Raw genomic sequence first — 23,392 nt, forward strand, 5'->3', positions numbered from 1 at the left:
GTATTCCCAGCACTGGGGAGGCAGAGACAGCTGGTTGGCTCACTGAGACCAGCCAGCCTACTTGTGAGGTTCCAGGTCAGTGAGAAACTAGTCTCAAAAATGGTGGACAGGTCTCTAAGGCAGCGGTTCTCAACCTTCCTAATGCAGGAACTTGTCAATACAGTTCCTCATGTTGTGGTGACTCCGGCAATAAAATAATTTCCTTGCTTCTTCATAACTGTAGTTTTGCTACTGTTGTGCGTGAGTCATGATGTAAATACATGATCTCCAAAGGGGTCGTGACCCACAGGTTGAGAACCACTGTTCTAAGGCATGGAACCCATACCTTAACTTGTACCCCCACTGCCCAACTCCACACAGATACACACACACACACAAGATACACGCTCAAGATCAATAGTAGACATTTAAAAAATCCACTCGTTGATACATTTTGAAAAATGGGGCAATCAAAGTACACTAGGTTACATCTATAAACATGGGAAGATATTCAGATATCAGAAAGGGGGCTGGAGAGGTGGCCCAGCAGTTAAGAGGACACATTGTTCTCACAGAGGACCTGGGTTGAGTTTCCAGAACCCACATGCAGTCACCCAACTGTAACTCTAGCCCCAGCAGATCTGACGTTCTCACTGGCCTCCTTAGACACCCACGTAGGTGTGGGTTAGGGTTAGAGAGACATAGCCTATAAATAAAAACTAAAGCAATAAAAGCCAAAACAAAAAACCAAACAAGAAAACAAAACAGATTACCCATGGAAAAGAAGTGCGGAAAAGAGCAAAGACGGGTCAACATTAGACAGCCTTGTACTCTCACTTTGAAGGAGACTTTTGTTGCTTGTTAATATTTAGAAGAGCAAACCCAGGGACCTATTGGTGGTAGAGGAAACTGTCCCTGCCTGGTAGCTCACTTGAGCCCCTTTGAGGTTATATTTTTGTTAACAGTTCATCCCACCTGTGTCTGTCAGTTCCTTCCCACTCGTCTCCTCCCATGACATTCTGGCTCGTGTTTCTGCCTAGCACTGTAAGCCAGTTATTAATAATAGCCCAGGGAGCACCATATCCACCAAGAGCATATGGTGTTTTTGAAAGGAAGAGCAGCCATTCCCGTGACTTTGGACTTGGCCCGTTGAAGCCCTGAACAGTAAGTGTTGAGTTTGTATTTTTAAGTCTTGTTGACATAGGGAGAGGTTAGCGTGACTCTTGTTTGCTTCTCATGGGAGACAATGGAGGGTAAAACTTGCTGAGACTCCCAGAGCCTATTTCCGCTGCCTGTATTTCAAAATCTCTCCAAGTTTTATGAGCCAGATAAGAGGAGATTAATGGATCCGAATCCTACTCCTTTCATTTCAGTTTTGGCTAACGGCAGGAGGAGCAGGTGATTAATAACACCCGCATAGAAATTGCTTGGCCAAGCCGTGGGGCTGCAGCTTGACACATCTTCCTGTGTTTCCTCCCCAGGTAGAATCCCAGGGTTTTCAAAGGGAATTTTCGCAGGAATCCATGTGGGACGGTGGGGGTGAGGCAGGTGGCCCTGATCTCCCATATTCTGGGCTTAGGTCAGAGACAGCGGTCTCATTGCAGGGACCCCCGTCTCTTGCTAGTTTCACAACCAGTGGCTTTGTCTTCTCAGCCCTCTTTGTCGTAGTTACTTCTCAGAGGCCCTCAAAGTAGGTCACTGTGTTTTCCGTCTGGCAAGGGAGGACCCTGGAATTCAAAGAGTCAGATGCTTTGCCCAGTTCTCATGGGCAGAGCTGACACCTGATACTCCAGTTCTCCTTTGAGACCTAGCATAGCTCTCTGCCTAGGTTTGTGACTCCCATTCCTAAGCATGTGTATGCTTCTAGAGAGAATCTGGGTTTTGTTTGCTGTTGTTGTTTGTTTGTTTGTTTTTTTGAGACAGGGTTTTTCTGTATAGCCTTGGCTGTCCTGGAACTCACTCTGTAAACCAGACTGGCCTCCATCTACCTGCCTCTGCTTCCTGAGTGCTGGGATTGTAGACATGTGCCGCCACTGCCCGCCATAGATAGAATCTTAACAGAGGCATTATGGTGAATTGGGAAGTCACAGATGTGGGCCACGTAAGGGCAGTTGTAAGACTGTATATAGGGACTCAGCCCCTCTGAGCCTCAGGCTCCTCACTTATGAAATAAAATTATTACTTATCTTGCCAGATTTGGGGGTGTTTGCTCACAACAGATATACGTGTCCATGAGTAGCAACAACTATTGTGATACTGTCTATAAAATTGCCCATTCAATGTATTTATTCTTCAGAATCACGCATTTCCAATTCAATTGTAGAGCCTCCAAACCCCATGCTTGATAGGAAGTATTAGTCTAAAAAAACGGGCTCACATTGAACTGTCCCACATTTGGTGTCACCGTTTTTCAGAGTGGTGTATGCCACACTGTGGGTAAATGAGAAATTGCTATTATGCTCCCAACCCAAGACTTCAGGCTACAGCTAGGAGCTGTGGTGATGGTGGGGTAGTTTCACTCCTGAGCCTTCGGAGCTGGTACAACCAGCATCCCCGTTTCCCTTTGTTGTGCACTTCTGTGGATCTCTTTGCTTACACAGTATGATTGAGACTCCAGAGGCAGGATGGGATTTGTGCTTTCCGTATTGAATTTCTGCTGTGTTCAGGCACGGTGCTAGGCCCGAACAGCCCATAGGCCATTCATGTGGTAGGAGAAAATGGTTACTTTTTGAGTAACGTCTTTAAGAGAGTGGGATTCTTCATGATTCAGAACTTTTGGGGGATGCCAACCTGAGTATCATAATCTTCATAATGGGCTAATGAGCATAGAAAAGTGTGTTGAGGATAAACCTTGCTGGGTTAGAGAGATGGTGGCAAAGTGCTTGGTGCACAAACATGATGTCCTCAGCATAGAGCTCCAGCACCCAAGTAAAAGCTGAGTGTGGGACATGGCAATGGCTCAGGGGCCAAGATCACTTCAGTTCCTGGCACCCATGTGGTGGCTCACAACCATCGGTAATTTCCGTTTCAGGAATCCAGTGCCCTCTTGTGTCCACCATGGTCACTAGGCATGCACTTGCTACGCAGATATGTGCAGACAAAACAGCCATATACATAATTTAAAATTAAAATTTAAAATTTAAAATGGTGTGGTGGTCCATGCCTGTGACCGTAGTGATGAGAGAGGCTATGGAGACAAGGGGAGCCCCAGAGTTCACAGGCCAGCCAATCAGTGACTTCATGGCTCCTAAGAGACTTTATTTTAAAAAAACAAACCAACAGACAACATAGAGAGTGCTGGAGGAAGACAGACACCTGATGTCAACATCTAGCCTCTACACATACGTGCACACAAATGGATGCACATTGATACGTGTGTATACAAACCATGCACATATACATACCCCCACATACATGCACCCAAAGTTACACTTCACCATCCTTTTAGCCACCCAGATAATTGGGGATCAACATTGGTGCCCAGTCCCAGGCCTTCTCTCAAAGAAGCCATCGTCGCATTTAAGCATGATATGGTACTCTCCAACCAGGCCCTCTGCATTCTAAACTTGCCTCCAGAGAGCACTCAGAAGCTTTCAGAAATTCTATACACACCAAAAAGCATTTTACAACAGCAGCCATGGTTCTCACCCTTTGTAATACTGCCACCTCATGCTGTGGTGACCCCTGACCATAAAATTATTTTCTTTGCTACTTCATAATTTTGTAGTTTTGCTACTTCTGTGAATCAGAATGTAAATACCCGTGTGTTCTGACAGTCTTAGGTGACCCTTGTGACCCACACGTTGAGAACCACCCACCTAAAGCGTCCACTAAATGCTTTTGAGAACTCAAGCCCAAGGATTCCTCAACCCCCAGTTCAGGAATGTCACTCATTTGAGCAGCAAAGTTATGCATAAAACACCCCCACCGCCACTCCACACCCACCCCGCCACTGCCACTACCATCCGGTCCATCCGAATCCCTGTTCTTTTCCCTTAGCCCACCTAAAGGATGGCTGTGGGGGCTGTTGGATGCATGTTGGAGCTCTCTTGCCAAGCCTGGTACAAAGAGTATCCAGCCAGAGCTCTGGGCATTTCATTAGGCCTTATGAGAGTATACTCTGACTGTGTGTCCTAGAAATTATGGGAACCTAGTGGGGGATAACATTTTGACCATTTGGATCGCAGAATGTTTCCAGTACCACTCGCCAACACCTACATAATTTAAGGGTCAATGTACAACTTATTTAGGTCGTGAGAACATGATGGCTAAAAACCCAGCCTTCAGGAGCCCCAGTAGTGGAGGAGGAAGAGGACACTTTTGCTCATGAGCACAAAAGAGATTCATTTTAGGACCAGAACATCTAAGGCAAAGCCGGACATGGTGGCGCACACCTATAATCCCAGCACTCAGGGAAGCAGACGCAGGTGGATTTCTGTACAGTGCCAAGTCCAGGACAGCCACGGCTACACAGAGAAACAAAAACAAAAAACAAAAATAAGACAAACTCTGACGCACGCATAGCCATCAATGTGTGGAGCATGAGGATGCCGTGAAAAGAGAGATGGGTAGAGTGGTCAAAGAAAATGGGTGGAGGTGGTTTCGAACAAGACACAGGACAGAGTGGTGAGAGCCTGGTCCCCAAACCCCATCCCCTTGGGTTCTGATGGTCAGGTGAACCTTGCCAAGTGCTTCCAGATAAAGCAGGGCTTTGCTGACCACCGTGTTTGTGTGTTGGCTTCGTCTCCTAGGGCTTTCTCTCTACAAGTCTGCCCAAGCCACTCCTCCATTCTCCCCCCTGGTTGGGTACAGAGAAGGGCCTGGCTTTCCAATTCTGATGATTCATCTCAGTATTTATCGAGCAGCAGGCAGCATGCCGGCCTCTTGGCTTTTGTTCTTATCAGCCCTGAGAAGCCACGGTGGTTAAGCCTATGGCTTTGGTGCCAAACAGATTTCTTTCCAAGTCCCAAGTCCCAGCTTGTTCAGTATATGACCTTGGATGGGTTATTGATCTTCTTTGGGCTTTGGTCTCTCCAACTGAGAGAGGAGTAATGTTAATTTCCAACCGCTGGTGTTTCATGAGCCCCAACATCAAAGCGCGGAGGGTAAATTAACTCTAGCGATGAAATCACTCAAGGCGCCTGCCAGACAGATGTTGTTGTCTCTGTTTGCCAGAGAAAGTCACATCCCTTTTCCAAGGACCACAGAGCCAGCCAGGATCTAAACCACTCCCATCAGCTCCATATCCTACTCTCCTCCCTTCTCTTCCTTCACTGCTCAAAGGTGGCCAAGTATGTTTTTGTTCTCGGTCGAAGTTTTCTCTGTCAAGTTTGTTGTGTGGCCCTGACCAGCCAGATATTTATTTCCCTGTGTTCCCTCATTTTTGTTGTTGTTCTTGTTTTTTTTTTTTTTTTTTATGTTCTGAGCTTTCTGGTTATATGTTGGCCTAAATTGAAGGTTCTGGACTGGGGAGGGGCAGGCGCTTGTGTGTGTGGGAGAGGGATGGTGGAAGAGGAGGAAGGGAGGAACAGAGGGAGGGAGGAAGGGAGGGAGAGAGAGGGAGGGAGAGAGAGAGATATGAAGATAGGTTCTTTACAAATAATGAATTCTGGTGAAACACAAACCACTGTCTTGAAATGTCTGAGTTGCTAGGCAATTATGGCCCCAGCTCTGAGAACAATGAATAGTGACCCTGACCAAGTCTGTCCTTCTCAAGAGCTCAAGTGTCAAATGAGAAGATGATGAAAATGGAAATATCATTCTGGTGCCAGCATCTCTTCAATACTTTCACTGCTAATTATTTCTCTCAGCAAGGAAGAGGAAAATCACCTTGAAATCATGTCCCGGTTGGTAAGCAGGCTATGTCAATCAGGACCGCAACCATTTTAATGTCATGGGTTATCCCTTTGTTTTCATACATGGTTTTGTCTTATCCATGGTTCGTACTGATAAACAAAATCTTTGTTCTGTATTTACTTCCCTTCCTGACGGGATTCAGCTTTGGGCATCATTGAGTGGGGCCTTACGTAGCCCAGAAACTACAGCTTGAGATGGCATTTGAGAAGTTTATAGAGCACACAAAATCTATTTACTATTGAAGGCACGCAGATTTTTCACTTAATTCCCAAATCACTCTAACTCAGGGAGTTTAGTGGCTACAGTCTCCACTGTTCCATATAAACAGCTGCAGGCCCTGACAGTCCTGGGCCAAGTATCTGTGGGCTGCCAGCAACTCGACTCACTTCCTTCATTATAATCAAGCACTTTAAAAAAAAAAAAAAAAAAAAGAGCAGAAACATCTAAACAGAATTTTCACAGGCTTTCTCAAGTTCAGAAAGACAGTGCTAATGAGCCTAACCCTTGCTGAACTATAAGCCCTTTCCAAGTTGAGGCAATTTGGAAGCATTCAACTTTGGGACTTTCTTAAATAGTTTTCCTGAAAATAGCAGTCTGTCTTTCTTATTGTGTTTTTCATTTGAACAGGACCATTAAGTCTTCCAAGAAAGTGCCTATCTTAAACATCATAATGAAATCAGTGCCTGTTGAAAACCAGTTAGTGTCACAGGTTGTCTGTCCTATCACCCACGATCAGCACATTGGCTTCACCTTCTAAGGAACCTGGACCTGTTACCTATAGGGCCATGCAGGTGACTGACAGATGGGGCCACGCAGGTGACAGGTGGGGTCATGCAGGTGACAGGTGTCATGCGGCATGGGTTGGTGAGGTTACTGCTAAGTGTCAGATCAGTTCTGCCTGAGCTCAGGACGGATCACAGAAGAGGCCATGCTGAGGCTCACGATGGGCAAGAGTCTTGACAGTTTTGTGTAGTTAGGTCCTGAAGTACCTGCAAGTGATTCATTGAAGGACAATGGGCAAGGCTTTAACTAATGACTATTGCTGTTGTGCATTGAAGGTTTATGTTCTAGACCCAAATAATCATTGGAATTTTTTTTCATCATCCTGAAAAGCAGATGCTCTTAGCATCTCAGGTTACAAAAGCGCTAGCTGGTATTAGGAAGTCAGTGTGAGTGGCTGAGGCACAACAGTAAAGGGCAGGTCTGATGCTCAAATCTTGTCAGTCTGAACCCAGTTCTTCCTCTCAACCACCATGGCCCACAGTCAGTCTTTTTATGTCTAGTGAATTAGACATTAAAGGAGAGGATCAAGGAGAGAGACCCGTCAGGTGTAAGGGACAATGGTTAGAAGTGAACAACACAGTGGCACATACTCATGGGACTCTAGCACTTGGGAGGTACAGGAAGATTGTCGCTTTGAGGCCAGGCTGGGCCACATTTGGAGTTCAAGACCAGCTGAACTACAAGGTGAAACCAAGTCAAACAAAACAACTTACTTCCAGCTGACCTCACTGTGAGTAGTCTTGTAGTCTGAGGAATGTCCCACTGGCTGAGGGCTGGTTTCTTGAATGGAAGAGAAATAGCTCTTCACTGCTGTAGAGCTCTTCTGGAAAATCCAGGGGCATTAGGCTCTAAGTGTACCCCACTGTCCCACGAGCCCTTCACATTTACTGAGAGGAACCTAAGCCAGCAAAGGAACGCTGCTATTGGTGTCATCTAGCATCGCCAGTTTTCCCTGCACTTAAGACCCTTTCTGCAATGACTTCTTATCGGAAAGCATTACCTAGTCAGTGGACTTGAAAGGGTGACATCTAGAGGCTAGAGTTCAGGGTGTATCTGAATCCACCCCCTGGAGGCTGGCAGCTGTGGCCCGTGCTCCCCACGGTACATGGAAGGGCCCACCTCATTGCAGACTTGCAGTGACTGGTACCTAAAATTCACTGTGGTATCTCTCTTCAGTGGTCTTACTCTTCAACATGTGTCTCAAGGGAATTTCTGTGAATATTATCTTGACCCTTAGGTGTTGACAGAGGCACAGAATACAGCTAGAGAACTCTCGTCAAAAAATAATATAGTCTTGAAATGTGACTTGGGTGTTTAAGACTCATCATTGAATCCAGGGGAAAGTGGTTTTCTTTTGATAATACAAGAGACTCACAAAGCACGTTCTGTTCTTTGTCTTGACCAAAAGCTCCACACCTAAGGAAGGGGAAAGTGGTGGTTGAGAGAAAAGAGTGGACTAAAAATGCTGTTATGTATGTAATAGAGGGGTTCTCTCTCTGTGTGTGTGTGTGTGTGTGTGTGTGTGTGTGCTTGCTTCCTTTTTTGCTGGGGGACCAAAACAGTTGGAAAATACACTAGTCTTGTGGTCCCAGGAATCAGTATTTATCTCCATATAAAAATAATATCTTTGTGGCTTAGAGGCAAGGGCTTGCAAGCTGAGAGCACTAAAAAGAAGAAGTAGTGAAACTAAGCTCTGGGAACCAAGAGCCAGCATCCCTTTCCATCTGTCTCGCTTTGCTTGAAGGATGCCTCTTGTTGGACTGTTCAGTAAACAAGTGAGCCTGGCAGTGGACTACGTTATTTGCACCAACATCTTGATGGAGTCAGAGGGAAACTTCAAAGTTTATAAGACCAAATGCTATTACCTATTCTAGTTTTAATATGCCAAGTCTTTAAAATGCTCCACAGTCTCTCCTTGGCCTCTGAATTTTGGGGGAAAGACAAACAAAAGTATTCACGTGGGAGGCGGGTTATTTTTTTGTGCTTCAATATAAAATAAACTTGACCCTAAATAACCTAGAGTGTCACATAGGAAACCAAAGGTCTTCTCTTAAGATTTTAAAAATACATTTGAGATTAAGAACAAGGTCTGGATAGGTTGATAAGACATGCAGCAAAAGTACACATACATTTCAAACACGTCAGCGAGTTAAAAAAAAACTCTCCTAGAACTCACGGACTAAAGCATGGCGGTGCACGCCTGTAATCCCAGCACTCTGGGAGGCAGAGGCAAGCAGATCTCTGTGAGTTCGAGGCCAGCCTGGTCTACAAAGTGATTCCAGGACAGCCAAGACTGCACAGAGAAACCATGGAGAGAGAGAGAGAGAGAGAGAGAGAGAGAGAGAGAGAGAGAGGGAGGGAGGGAGAGAGAGAGGGAGGGAGGGAGAGAGAAGAACATACTAGGGAATATTTTTCCTCAAAATTGATGATACTAAATAGCTTATGCCCAGGAATACTCATTATATTCAAATGTTAATCCACGGTAAAATCTATGTGTGCTATGCTGACACAGTTGGTACTGGGACACACAAAACTGCATCTACTAGGGATGTATATCCAGAATCAAGGGGAAGAGACTAACAGAATGCAGCCAAGTTCCTGTTTGTTCTGGGCCTTCTGAATGAAATGGGAACATGTTTGCTTGGTGATTTTTATCAACAATAGCTCCACGGGAGCGTTTCAATGATACATTTAACATTCTTTTTCCTCACAGTCATTATAATGATAGTTTTAACTAAACCAATCAATATCAGAGCTGTCAGTAAAATTACTTTCTCTGGTTCCCGAAGGTTATAGGAGCAAAAGCCTTCTAACTAAATGGACCTGAGAAATGGAGAGGTGGGAAGCACCTCATCGGCCCTCCGCCCAACCATAAATGTGCTGACCACTGTCACATGCATATTTTTTCTTGTGCCCCCACCCATTATAAAATGCTCTGTAAATACAGAAGGGCACAAACAACTCATATACTCAGATTTTTCTTATTTGGGGGGGGGGCAGGGTCTTGATTTTGTTTTGTTTCCTTTTGGGGTTTTTGAGAAAAAGGTCTTAACTATGTAGCTCAGGCTGGCCTGGTGCCTACTATGTCACCCAAACTAGCCTCAAATTCATGATTTTCCTTCCTCAGCCTGCTGAGATTATAGGCATGTGCCATACCGGTTAATACATATTTACCACTAGGTTAACACATAGTTTAATGGTAATTGTGAGTGAACTGACAGGAAATGAAACCTGGCTGGAAGCTCTTTCCTGAATGATGGATTGAATTCAAAGGAGAAGAAGAATTGCCCAGTATTCATCTCTCATTGCTTCTTGACTGCAGTTGCTCCTGCCTCATCACGATGGACGGTATCCCTTCAAACCATGAGCTCAAATGAACCCTGCCCCCTTAAATCGCTTCTGTTGCATTTGTTATTACAACAAGAAGGTTAACTCAGTGTCCATTCCTTTCTTTACCCATTGTCCTTTAAACCATCATCGCCCACAAATGTGTTCCTCAACTGAATATGGGGCCCAAGCATTTTATTATGTAAAAGCGCTGAGGCTGTGTATTTGCTTTTGTGCCTTTCTTAAGGAGATTTGATTTTTGTCTCTGTAAGGGCCATGGTGGTTTCACATATTCCTGTAGTTTAATTTTCACTGTAGTATGACATTCCATTTGATGTCTACGCCACCATTTGTCTCTCTCCCCCTAGATGTAGGGAGCATAGAAAGCCCTGAGTGAATGACGTCCTGAGTGAATGTGTGTGGTTGACATGGACATGGCTATGTCAAAGACGGCCGAGCCTCAGACCTATGAAGAAAATGGCAAAGCCTTCTCCCCTGGGGTGAGACTCAGAGGGAAACAAAATGTGATCTGTATATGGATGGTGATAGTGTGTGCAGAGACTGTCCACCACAGCTTTCTTGCCCTGGATGTTTATAGCACGAAGTCTACTCCCCTACAGAGACTGCTCTTTGTAAGATTTGCTAAACCAGTCATCTTGATCAAGCCGTATACCATAACCCTACCTCCTTGTCTATCCTCATCCTTGTGACCTCATCCTTGCCTGTCTGTATGTAATAACCTTTTTTCCAACTCCATATATGCTGTGGTCTCTCTAGGCAAGAGCCCAGGCTACCTTGCCCCAGCTTGTCTGTGCTTGCGTCTATACTTACCTTTTCGTTATTCCCTTACTGCCCAGTCAAGTCCAAGTCCCCGAAAGCCATACATGGACACGGCACCCGGGCCATGGGTTGTCTCCAAGTTGAAGATAGCACGAAGATCGTTTGGATACATGCTTTTCTGAAGGAGGCCATGTGGTTCTTGCAAAAAGTATGATGCACAGGAGTACAAGGGAAGCATGTGACCATTTTACAATGTTTAAGCATCATGTTTCTAAGTGAGGTTTCTATGATTTCATATGTGTGTTAACCATCATTTTAATGAATATATTATGGTCTATCCATGGCTGGATAATGGTTTACTGACTGTCCCTTGTTTTCTAATTTATTTTCTGTGATTCAAATGATTCAAAATTTACCTGAATATATTTACTTATAAAAGTGTTAAATATGCCAGACAGTGGTGGCACATGCCTTTAATCCCAGCACTTGGGAGGCAGAGGCAAGTGAATCCCTGTGAGTTCGAGGCCAACCTGGTCTGCAATGCAAGTCCAGGACAGCCAAGGCTACACAGAGAAACCTTGTCTTGAAAAACCAAAAAAAAGAAAAAAGAAAAAAAAAGGTGTTAAGTATATGATTTATTTTCCATGACCCTCACCTATTTGTCTGAGGTGGAAGAGATATGGAGAGCATCTCCAATCCCAAGCTCTCAAACTTCTTGACTGTCAGGACCCACAGTAAGGTTCATCCTAGTTTCACCTATTACTGTAGTTTATCCCAAGTCTGATTTTGACTGGCTGGGCTGCTCTAAAAGGGCAGGCAAGCTGAACACACTGTATATAGGTGCTCTGTGAACTGTGTATTTAGACTCAGAGCCCACACCTAACATATATCACATGTATAAAAATATTCAAAATCTGAAGAAACTTAGGAATTTTACTGAACCTGTACAGAGAAATAGTTTATGGGAGAGCTAGGATATCGTGATTGAGGAAGGAAAAACTCTGCAGTGAGCACTGTGGAGCACAATGTCAACATCATGGTCAAGATGCAAAGTACACAAAGGATAATTACATGGTTGAAAGGTACAGCTGCCATATTTTACAGCCTGGTTTTTTGTTTGTTTGTTTGTTTTTGTTTTTCGTTATTATAAATCTACTCCTTTGGTTTCTACTCTGTAAAATTTATAATACTTAAATATCAGCCCTGTAGTCTTGTGAGCTATGGTCTGTTACATAGAGATGTGTTTTTGTTTTGCCAGGAAGATATTAAGTCATTTGTTCAATATAATTCCAAGGGAGTTATTTCCTTAGAAAGTGTAGTGGATCTTTGCCCTACAAAGAAAACTATTCTGCTTGGTGGAGTATTTCTATTAAATTTTCAGTTTTTAAGCCACACAATTCTGTCTTAGAATGAAATTAAAATGTCATGTTCTCCTGTCTTCAACAGTCTTCTCTGTGTTCTTTAAAGTCCTGTAGCCGTTCCCAGTGTAGGCCACTGGGCTTCTGTTTGCTGAACTACTTTGGAGTCCAATTAAAACCTTCCATGTGCTTTGCCACAGGAACCAAGGTTGCTAGGAGAACACCTGTGCCCACAGCACTTTGGTCCAGCAAGATCAGGAGAGGAGAGTTGGAAACCAGGAAAGCTGTGCTACCTGCCGCCACCTGAGGCCCTCAGGTGAGAAACGGGTCTCTCTTGCCATCCCCCTGTCTCCACCACTTGTCTATCTCTCTTATCTTCCCGCTTTTGGAGAGAACAGAAAAGACCCCCAAGGGAGCCCTAACTGAGGACACCCAGGCTGAAAGCTGAAGCTAAGGGAGGGGAAGAAAGGTCACTCATGAACCTGTGTTCCATTCCTGCCCTCTGCCAACCCCTTGGCTGAAACGCAGGCCAAAGGAATTGTTGAATGCAGAAGAGACTCTAGGAGTTCGCTCTGCCAGTGGGCGCTGCGTGACTGGTAAGATGGTTCCTTCTGTGAGACTGGAGAATGAAGCCACTTGTTATAGAAATCAATGATGAAGGCTAGGCAGTGGTGGCGCACACCTTTAATCCCAGCACTTGAGAGGCAGAGGCAGGTGGATCACTGTGAGTTCGAGGCCAGCCTGGTCTACAAAGCGACTCCAGGACAGCCAAGGCTAACACAGAGAGACCCTGTCTAATAATAATAATAATAATAATAATAATAATAATAATAATAGTAATAATAATAAAGAAGGAAAGAAAGAAAAGAAATCAATGTCCTCAAAAAGGGAGGAGATTTGAGCAGTATTCGTCTTTCTCTCTTAGCCTTCACCTTGCCTTTTCTTATTTTTGAGTGAAAAATATCAGATGAAATGGCTCGCAGTGCAAGTCTTGTCACATTGTTAAGGTATTTGTGGTCATGTGAGAGGAGTACACAGAGTGTCAGAGTGTCAGTTTAAGGCTTGGGAAAGGGTTCTTTTGCCCGCCCATTTTCAGGAAAGGAAGTTAAGAATGGTGTTAACACCTCCCACATACTAGATGCTCAGTTAAAAAGTTCCTACAGTGTGGGAAACCAATCACAGATTATCATTGCTTAAGATCCCGGCTATTGAAAACAATATAAAGTAAACGTTTCTACAACTCAGAGACACAGATACAAGTATGTTTGATGACAGTCTTCCACTCAGTGGCCAGAACACACAAGAGAGGTCCTGTGGAAAGTCAGAGAAATCAGAAAAAGCCCGCTCCATTCACTTCTGAGAGATGATGTTGCTACTTACATCTCCCATGTCTCTGTGTGCTTCTCTCATGGGAACACCAGTTGGCAAGTCAGACAACACAAGGAGACAACGATCTCGGTGGACGTCTCTTGACCCATTCCTTGTAGAGAGAAAGGCAAGACTGACATACAGAAAAACAAAGGGCTGGGGATGGAAAGATGGCTCAGTGGTTAAGAGCACATACTGCTCTTCCAGAGGACCTGCGTTCAGTCCTCAGCTACCTCAGGTGGTTCCCAACTGTCTGTAACCATAGTGACAAGGGATCCAAATCCCCCTCTGCCTCTGTGGATACTGTACCCAAACACAGACATTAAGAAAAAAAATCTTAAAAAAAAAAAAAAAAAAAACAACCCATCTTGATTGTGACATAAAATCACCAACGTGAGTGAGAGAAAAACTGGTTGGCTACAGATAGCTAGAACACTCCACAGAAGGCTTGTCTTCATCTGAAGAAATAAGGAATCTACACATGCTTACTGCAGGATGCTTATTGCCCTTGTCCTCTTTTCTAGGGAACAGGAACATCTGAGTATGAGTGGAAAAAACTGGATATTAATTTCTACAACTTCACCTCAAAGCCTGGAAGATGAAATTCTGGGACGACTTCTGAAAATTCTATTTGTTTTGTTTGTTGACTTAATGTCCATTATGTATGTTGTCATAACCTCCTAAAAGCCTGACTTCCTTTACTGTGTCTAAATTTCAAAGTGAATTCCAGTGAATAAAGATCTGCATTGTGATATGATGAGTCACATTGAGTTGGTGACATCACCAGTTTATTCTAGAAACTAGACACAATATGATGAGATTCTTAGTTCTTTATGGTTTACAAATAATATTCATGTAAATTGAAGTAGGATTTCTTTTTGTGGAACATTCACACTGTTAGGAGTAAAACATTAAGCAAGGTGTGGTAGCACACACCTTTAATCACAGCATTCCAAGATGCAGAGGCAGGCAGATTCTGTGAATTTGAGGCCAGCTTGGTCTACAAAGCATGTCCAGGACAGCCAAGGCTACACAGAGAAACCCTGTCTCAAAAAAATAAAATAGTAAAGCATTAGCCAGGCGTGATGGTGCACACCTTTAATCCCAGCACTCAGGAGGCAGAGACAGATGGATTTGTGAGTTCAAAGCCAGTCTGATCTACATGGTGAGTTCCAGGACAGCCAGGGCTACATAGATTTTTGTCTCATCCCACCTTGCCTCCCAAAAAGTAATAAAACATTTTTCCCTTTGAGCATCATTGTTATTTAGGACACTGAGTAAAGCTGGTAGGTAAAATTATGAGTGAAGTTGACTTTATAAGGATTTATAGCATTCTATTTGGGGGGGGGCGTGTGCATGTGTGTGGGCAGTGAGCACATCCATGCCTGAGCCTGGAAGCCAGAGGCTGACTCTAAGTGTTTTCCTCTGTAGCTTCCCCCTTGTGTTTTTGAGACGGTGTCTCTCACTGATCCTAGGGGCTCACTATTTTCACTAGACTGCCTACCCAGGGAGTTGTCCAGGATCCTGTTGTCTTCATCTCCCCAGTGCTGGGATCACAGACATGTCTACCCTGTGAGTCCTGGCATCTTAACTCAGGTCCTCATGTCTGCACATCAGGCACTGTACCCACTGAGTCTTCTTCTTAGGCCCTATGTAATAGTTTAAATGGGAAGCGTCCCCCATAGGCTTTGAGTTTTGAACATGTAGCCCCCAGTTGGTGGCACTGTTTTCAGAGTTTCGAAGGGATGTGTTTTGAATATTTATAGTCTCACAATCTCCCCCAACTTCTCATCTTCTCTCTGTTTCATGGTTTTACTTAACAATATGATCTCTCAGTTTATCCCTCCTGCTACTTATGCCTGCCTGCTGCCATGCCTCCCCACTCATGATGACATAAGCCAAGTAAACTCTTCCTTCTGTGAGTTGCTTTGGTCATGGTATTTTATCACAGCAACACAAAAGTAACCACTTGTCATTCTCTCTCTCTCTCTCTCTCTCTCTCTCTCTCTCTCTCTCTCTCTCTCTCTCTCTCTCTCTCTCTCTAACATAGCAAGCTTAAACTTAACATCCCCAAAACATTACGTTTCCATACAATATAACAACAGACTAGACCCATTAAAAAAGAGATAAACACACACACCCTCACACACACTTATGAACTTATATGCAAATAGTTTTTCTTACCACTGAACAATTAAATAAGAAAAATCTCCACCAACATATATGTAAGAGCTAGGAATAGAAATTCTTGAAAGAAACCAGGTGGTGGCGACGGCACACCTGGCTTCTTTAATCCCAGCACTTGGGAGGAAGAGGCAGGCAGATCTTTGTGAGTTCGAGGCTAGCCTTGTCTGCAAAGTAAGTTCCAGGGTAGCCAGGTCTATACAGAGAGACCCTGTCTTGAAAAACAAACAATAACCAACAGAATAAAAGAGAATTGTTTGAGAGAGAGAGAGAGAGTAAGTGAGTGTCTGGGGAAAACAGAACCCAAAGAGAGGTGAACAGGTTAAAGTTTGTGTTAAACACCTGCTGAGTGATATTTAACATTGGCTTACAGTCACCCAAGGAAACAGGTGTATGCTGGCCATGTTTGACCAATGAAGAAGATGAATCTTGGAGGTTGTGTGCCAGCTTGAGGCCAAAGTGAGGACATGGCAAAGCAAGGCCTTGTTCTACAATATCGCGTTTCCTCCAAAGGTAAATAAAAGTACATTAATAAGATAATCTTGTTAAAACTGGAGCTGTATTTTGTTTTGTTTTGTTTTGTTTTTAAACAATAATGTTCCACCCTGGTCTGTGGCTATATTTATCATTTCCCTGATGTATTGTCTCATTGCCCATTTGAAAATATTTCATGAAAAGGAAGGTTAAATTTACCCTTTTCCCATGTCCCGTCTGACAATGCAATCTCTTTCCCTGTTTTCTTATTTCCTGCATTTCCTAATGGTTGGTATTAAAATATAACCTGTAGGGGCTGGAAAGATGGCTCAGAGGTTAAGAGCACTGTCTGTTCTTCTAGAGGACCCAGGTTCAATTCCCAACACCCACATGGCAGCTCACGACTGTCTATAATTCTAGATCCTGTGTCTCTAACACCTTCATGGCAATGCACATAAAATAAAAATTAAAAAAAAAGAAAAAATATATAACCTTTGAATTGCTTTTGAAAAACAAAGATCAGTCCTTTAGACCCTGGTTTGTGGTTTGTTTGTTGGTTGGTGGTGAGGTTGTTTTGTTTTGTTTGTTTATCATTATTAGTCACAAATGCATACCAACCAAGATTTCTTCCAACGGATGGCTGTCTTCTCAGATTTGGTCCAGTCTTTGATGCAGGGTTTCATAAGTGGCCCAACGAAGTGTGAAAGGAATTGGACCTTTGAGACATTGACCCCCGCTGCCTCTTACCTAACTGTTCTGAGATATTGGATATTTAACCAGGGAATACGTAGGGTCAAACTGAGCATGAAAGAAAACTAACAAGGTCTGACTCTTTCACAACACTTGTATCTTCAGACTTCTTCTATAAGGTTTCTTCCTGCATACAAGAGCTGCGGCTGCTTTGCCGGGCGTGGTGGCGCACGCCTTTAATCCCAGCACTTGGGAGGCAGAGGCAGGTGGATCAATGTGAGTTCGGGGCCAGCCTGGTCAACAAATTGAGTCCAAGCCATCCAAAGCAACACAGAGAGACCCTGTCTTGAAAAATCAAAAAAAAAAAAAAAATAATAATAATAATTTTTTTTTTAAAGAGCTGTGGCTGCATACAAAGGGTCTCCTGCATACAAGGCTCCTGCTTATGAGGGCCCTCTCTTGTAAATATATGTGTGTGTGTTGGGTTGGTTTTTTTTGTTTGTTTGGTTTTGGTTTTGGTTTTTTTGAGACAGGATTTTTCTGTGTAGCCTTGGCTGTCTTGGACTCGCCTCGAACTCACAGCAATCTGACTGACTCTGCCTCCCAAGTGCTGGGAATTAAAGGCATGTGCCACCACGCCCAGCTCTTGTAGATGTACTGTGTTTCTCTTCAACCCACCTAACTGGGGTTTCTCAGAGCCTGTATCATCAGGTCAGAGACAGCTAAGAAAAGTCGTAGCTTTGTCCAAGCACTCGTTTCCTGGCCCCAAGATCATCTCTGCTGTAGCTATCTGTTAGAAACATGGCGTCTACAGCTGGATGGCGCAGGTGCAAGTTCAGGCTTGACCTCTTAGCGCTTGATTACGCCCGGTCTCAGCTTCCTACCTAAGACACTTCCTAAGTGCCTGCGTCCCAAGTTTGTAGAGAAAAGGAAATGAGATGATGGGCTCCTAGTACATTCTTAGCACAGGGCCTGGCATAAGGTAAAATTGTTTACTCAGAGGTTATTAGTAGCCTCGAAGGCAGTGGTTCTCAACCTGTGGGTCGAGACCCCACAAGGGTCACATATTAGATATTTACATTATGATTGATAACAGTAGCAAAATTACACTTATAAAGTAGCAAGGAGGTAATTTTATGGTTGGGGGTCATCACAGCGTCAGGAACTCTATGAAAGGGTCTCAGCATTAGGGAGATTGAGAGCCACTGCTCTAGTGGGAGAAGTGATGTGTCCTCCAGCAAACCTCAGTCACCTTGCCTGCCGAACCTTATCCCTACGTTCAGAGTGACCTCCTGAATCACAGCTTGGGTCTGCCATTTCTGGACCCAGCAATTACAAGTAGGTGTCACCCTGTCCCTTCGGAGAAGGGAAGGTGTGTGCAAAGCATTTTTTTTTTTTTTTTTATCAGCAAGTAAGTAGAATCAAAAGTAAGCTTTGTCACTGTGCATGGGTCACTTCCCTTCACTCTTCAAACACTGGTTCTTTCTGCTGGCCACCACCATGCTGGGCATCCAGGTCAATGCAATGGACCAGACACAAGCTTGCTCTCGTGGGCTTCATAGTCTAGTGGGGCAACATTAAATGAAGGCTCAGTAGAACCGTGATTGGGGACTGACAGGAAATGTACTACTGGGGTGTACTGAAAACACTGTGGGGGTGGTTCAACTTGCTGCCTGCAGCAGCTTCCGGGAGCTTGATAGTTAAACCTGACCCTAGAGCCTCTGAAACCCCTGGATCCTGAACCTACACTGTAAAAGCCACTGGCCCCCTCCCTAGCATGGTTTGTCTGCACGCATGCACGCACGCGTGCAGAAGTGTGTAGCAAGTGGATTAAGAGTCTTCTCCAGCTGCTCCACAGTGGTTACTACCTCTGGGCAGGAGCCTTAACTACACTGAGCCTCATGCTTCTTTCATGTTTGACAAAGAAGGAAGGGAGGGAGAAAGGAAGGAAGGAAAGGGGCAGAGGAAGGGAGAGGGGGAGGGGAAGAGAGAGGAAGAAGAGCCATTAATAACATCTGCTATGTATATCATGTATATACCATGGCTGGTTGTGTATATGCAGATGGACACACATACTTTCACACACACACACACACACACACACACACACACACACACACACACGTGGAACACTATTAAAGAAAAGAAAAGAAAAAAAGAATAGCTATGTGAGGTCAGGTACCTTCAGCTCCCATCAGGCACCAGGAAAGGACTGTTGTCGTAAACTATACCAGTATCTGCAGCATGGCCCTATGTGTGCAATCTGGATCGGCTGACATGTTGTTTTCTACGGCATTTCACAGAACTTAGTGTCTGCCCATGTGGTCGTAATCAAGCCCGGACTGGGGCGGACGGCGTCCCCTGCCTTGGCACCAATAAGGATGAAGTAGTGTGACGTAGCAGAAGACTTATCACGCTGCTTGTTGCATAACCTCTTGGGACTGAGTCAAGTGGCCTTATGTCCGTCCCAGTTCTGTTTTCCTGGAAGAAATTGTCTTGTATTTGAGAAGAGTTCAGATACGTGCCTACAGAGACTTTTTTTTCTTTTGGGGGCTTGATTTTTAAAATTTTTAAAATTTTTTCTTTCTTTCTTTCTTTCTTTTCTTTTTTTTTTTTTTTAGACAATGTCTCACTATGTAGCTCTAGATATCCAGGACCTTCATCTATAGAGCAGTCTGGCTTTGAATTCACAGAAATCCACCTGCCTCTGCCTGCTGAGTGCAGGAATTATAGGTGTGTGCTACCATGCCTGGCTTGCAGCAGCTTTCTTTCTTTCTTTCTTCCTTCCTTCCTTTCTTTCTTTCTTTCTTTTTTCCAGCTTTCTTACTTATCAATACTCATGTCTAGAACTGGACTGCCCTGTGCCATGTGTGTTTACATACTCCATGAACTTTAATACGTACAAACCAGTCAACGAAGACTTTCCCATTTCATAAGTGAGAAAACAGAGGTCCGAAGGTATTATATAAAAGGCTGGAGTTCCCACAGGACATCTTACCTGTGGTGGCACCGCCAGAAGATGACAAGATCAAGAGGCAGCCACAGACCACCTGCCCCAGAACCCTGCTCCTAGCCATTCACCAAGACCCCAGCTCCAGACTCTGATGCCAAGCCACATTCCTGACCATTATTCCTCCCCCTCCCCCCATATCAAGCCAGAGAAGTTTATGATGTCCTCGGTTCCCCATTTGGAAGATAAGAGCTTGCTATGGTAATGGAGTGTCTTAATCCTCAACTCAAGGATAGGGTGAATAAAATGCACTCATGCTGCGCAAACCTGCGATGTGCTGACTACCTGTTTCAGCCTCCCGTGAAGCTGAGCCTTCAGCCCATGACAAAGTGGCATGCATATTCTCCAGCCATCCAGCTCCATTGCTTTGTGTTAGTCAGTATGCCATAAGGCCTTGCAAATAGAAGCCTCGGTTCTGCACTGAATAAACACGGTAGCCATAAACTAACTTTTAAAAATATTCTTCTTCTTTGACAATTTTGTACATGCATATCGTTTTCACCCCACTCCTCTACCTAACTCCTCCTAGATCTACCCCCATTCCCTCCCATTTTCTTGTATTTTTAATAGCCCACTGGTTCCAATAGTATGGGGTCATCCGCCAGAGTGTGGTTGACCTACCAGGGGTCTCACACTTACAGAAAATTGGTGCTGTTGGGTAGCAGGCAGCCTCTTCCAACTTTAAACATTCCCTTCGCAGGTCAGGAAGTTCATGAGACTGGAGAGGGAAACAAATCGCTCCCATGTCTGGGAAAGGAGAAATTTGGAAGATCCTCAAAAACTCTCCAGATTATAGAAGGATTTTACTGGGCAAGGCTCCAATTGGCCCAATCGCTGAGCAGGGATTTCTCAGATGGTGACGTCAGAGATGCAGCCTTTGTAAGTTGTTACTTATGTTAGGGTGGTCTTTTTGGTGATAACAGCTGTTTTTGAGTTGTTCCTGATCTCATAAGTAACCCCTCAACCATACTCATGTGTTTTTGTTTTTGTTTGAGACTGGACTTGCTTTGTAGACCAGGCTGGCTTTGATCTCAAAGTGATCTTCCTGCCTCTGCCTCCCAAGCGCTGGGATTAAAGGCGTGCGCCACCACAACTGGCTAACCATACTCATGCCAATAACCATAATAAGAATGTATTAACTCTTCAGGTTGGACATTGGTGCAATTGTTACGTTAGCCTGTCATGGCCCCCCTTTCTGGAGTGAGAAGATGTGTGTGTGTGTGTGTGTGTGTGGGTGGGTGGGTGGGTGTGTGCACGCACGCACTATATTTCTGTCTCCCTAAGAAGAGTCTGTCACACAATACTCTCCCTCTTCCAGAAGCCATAAACTGTCTGTAGCTTGTGAACCCCTTCCCAGCCAGGCTACAATGGTGACTGGCTTGACCTTGTGCAGGCAACCACAGCTGCTCGGAGTTCGTGAGCACAGCAGTCTTCTCATGTCCATAAGATACTTTCTCACTCTGGTCATCCCTGACGTCTGTTCCTGTCTATGGCGGTGGCTGGGTCTTGGGGGGGGGGGCATGAGTGTGTATAGATGTCCTGAGTGTGACACAGCACTCCCCTGATACTCATTCTCTGTACTTTGACCAGTTATGATTTTCTGTGTTATGACCATGCAGTGCAAAGAAGCTTCTCTTATAAGGTCTGAGAGCTGCACTAAGCTGTGGCTTTAGAGATATTAACTATCACTATGTCTATTTAACAGAATAACAGTAGTGGGGTGCCCACACCGAGAGCTGGGTGCTCCCAATCATAGATTCTTGCCCAGATTTACAGTACCAGTCCTGTGTTTCCTCCTGTGAAGCAATCCTTAAATCCAGTCAGAAAGTGGTTTGTTATGCCACTTCTACACCCATGGGCATACCTCTAAAGGAGCAGAACTAATGAAAAAAATCTATATTAAAGGGGGACTCTCTATGACTTATGGCTTATATGGCATGGCTAGTTCAGACATAGCTGTCTTACACTGTTGAGTACAAGAGTCTGGTAGTTGCTTAGTCCACAAGGCTGGTTGTCTCAGTAGTACCAATCTGGTTCTGGAGGCCTCGAGGATTCATGGAGAGCTGCGGTCTTCAGTCTGTGTTGGAAGCCCAAAGAAGTTGGTCCTAACACCAGCAAAGGAACACCTTAGCAACAGGATGGATGAACTTGCCAGAGAGAGTGAGGGCAAGCAGGCACAAACCAACGTTTCCTTTTCCGATACCCATATCCTTTATCTGAGCTGCTACCAGAAGGTGCCACCTGCCTTAAAGCAGGGTGTGGAGGTGTCTTCCTGTTTCACATAATGTGACCAAGAAGATCCCTCTTTGGGGATTTACCCAACAGATGTTACTGCTTTAGTTGGTGGCACGGACCTGGGAGAGCAGACCTTAAAAAGCAAGGCTGACTAAAGTCTCACGTGACAGCCAACTTTATTCAGGGCATCAGACAATTTATACTCTGAGGGTAGTCTGAGGGTGAGGCAGGGCCATATGAGTTTAGGCTGTTTACAGTCACAAGGCAACCCCTGCTTAGAAACACTTTAGAATAACAAAAATAAGCAGCAAGGTGTACTCTGAAGCAAAACACACTCCTATTTACTACACCCGGGAGGGGCACAGAAGCACATTCCAGGAAGAAATCCATGCTATGGAAAACAGAGGTTACACAACTCTTGTTGTGTTCACTTGGAGTTTCCTCACCAAGCTCTCAGAAATCTCCTCAGACAGAAGTTTCATTTATAGACCACGACCAGACGTGCCTCTGTAGCGGTTTGAATGACAAATGTTCCCCATAGGCTTGAGCGGTTCAACAACTGGTCCCCAGCTGGCTTTGAGGTATTTGAGGAGATTTAGGAGGTGTGTCCTTGCTAGTTGCTAATATATCGCTGAGGTGGCCTTTGAGAGTTTAAACCATTGTGTCCCTTCTGGTTTGCTCTCTGCTTGACGGATTTATTGGAGGACGTGAGCTCTCAGCTCCCTACTCTAGCCAGCATACCTCCCCAACATGATGGATTCTTGTTTCTTTGGAACCATGAGCCAAAATAAGCTCTTTCTTCCAGAAGTTACTGTTGGTGTTTTATCACAGCAACAGCAAGGTAACTGCCTGCATTTCAGTTGGGTCCACATACAGTCATGTTGACAGCCAAGATTAGTCATCACAGCGGCCAAGAGCAATAAGGATGGCTTGTTTTGTCTTCTGGGTTGGAGTCTTGGGACACTCCTGACCAAAACCTCAAGGGCAAGCTTCGTTTTACACCTGGCATGGGGGCTTTTTATTTGGTAAGGATAATGCCAACCAAATGCACATATATCTGAAGCCTATAAAAAGAAGTTTCTATATAGCTGCTTCTGGCATCCTTATATTCTCTATCCCCACCTCTGCCCTACCCACCAATCCCTTTCCCCACCCACTTTCCCTACCTTCCCATCCCTCTCCCCTTCCCCTCCTCTGCCCTCCCTTCCCATCGCTTGCCTCACTTAAACTTTCATCCCCTCTATTTGTTCTCTCCGCCTCATACCACTAGTGTTCCACTGTCCTCTCTTCCTTAACATAAAAGCATTTTTTTTTCATGTGCAAACTTAAATGCAGTTCACTGAGAAGT

The 23,392-nt window shown here is 44.5% G+C and overlaps 1 protein-coding gene across 2 annotated transcripts; it reads left to right on the forward strand.

Moving 5' to 3' along the window:
* The first annotated feature begins 918 nt into the window (after nt 1-918).
* Nucleotides 919-14,203, forward strand: Mrln (myoregulin). 2 transcript variants are annotated; one of them, XM_051153194.1, is made up of 3 exons: nt 919-1,143; nt 12,284-12,399; nt 13,976-14,203. In XM_051153194.1, exon 3 carries the CDS (start codon nt 13,995-13,997, stop codon nt 14,133-14,135), a length of 141 nt encoding a protein of 46 aa, XP_051009151.1. In that variant the 5' UTR covers nt 919-1,143; nt 12,284-12,399; nt 13,976-13,994; the 3' UTR covers nt 14,136-14,203. The 2 variants fall into 2 exon arrangements, with proteins under 2 accessions (XP_051009151.1, XP_051009150.1); XM_051153193.1 differs by lacking the exon at nt 919-1,143 and adding an exon at nt 5,696-5,829.
* Nucleotides 14,204-23,392: the final 9,189 nt, after the last annotated feature.

The sequence above is a fragment of the Acomys russatus genome, chromosome 11 (assembly GCF_903995435.1).
Source record: "Acomys russatus chromosome 11, mAcoRus1.1, whole genome shotgun sequence".
Classification (NCBI taxonomy): Eukaryota; Metazoa; Chordata; class Mammalia; order Rodentia; family Muridae; genus Acomys; species Acomys russatus.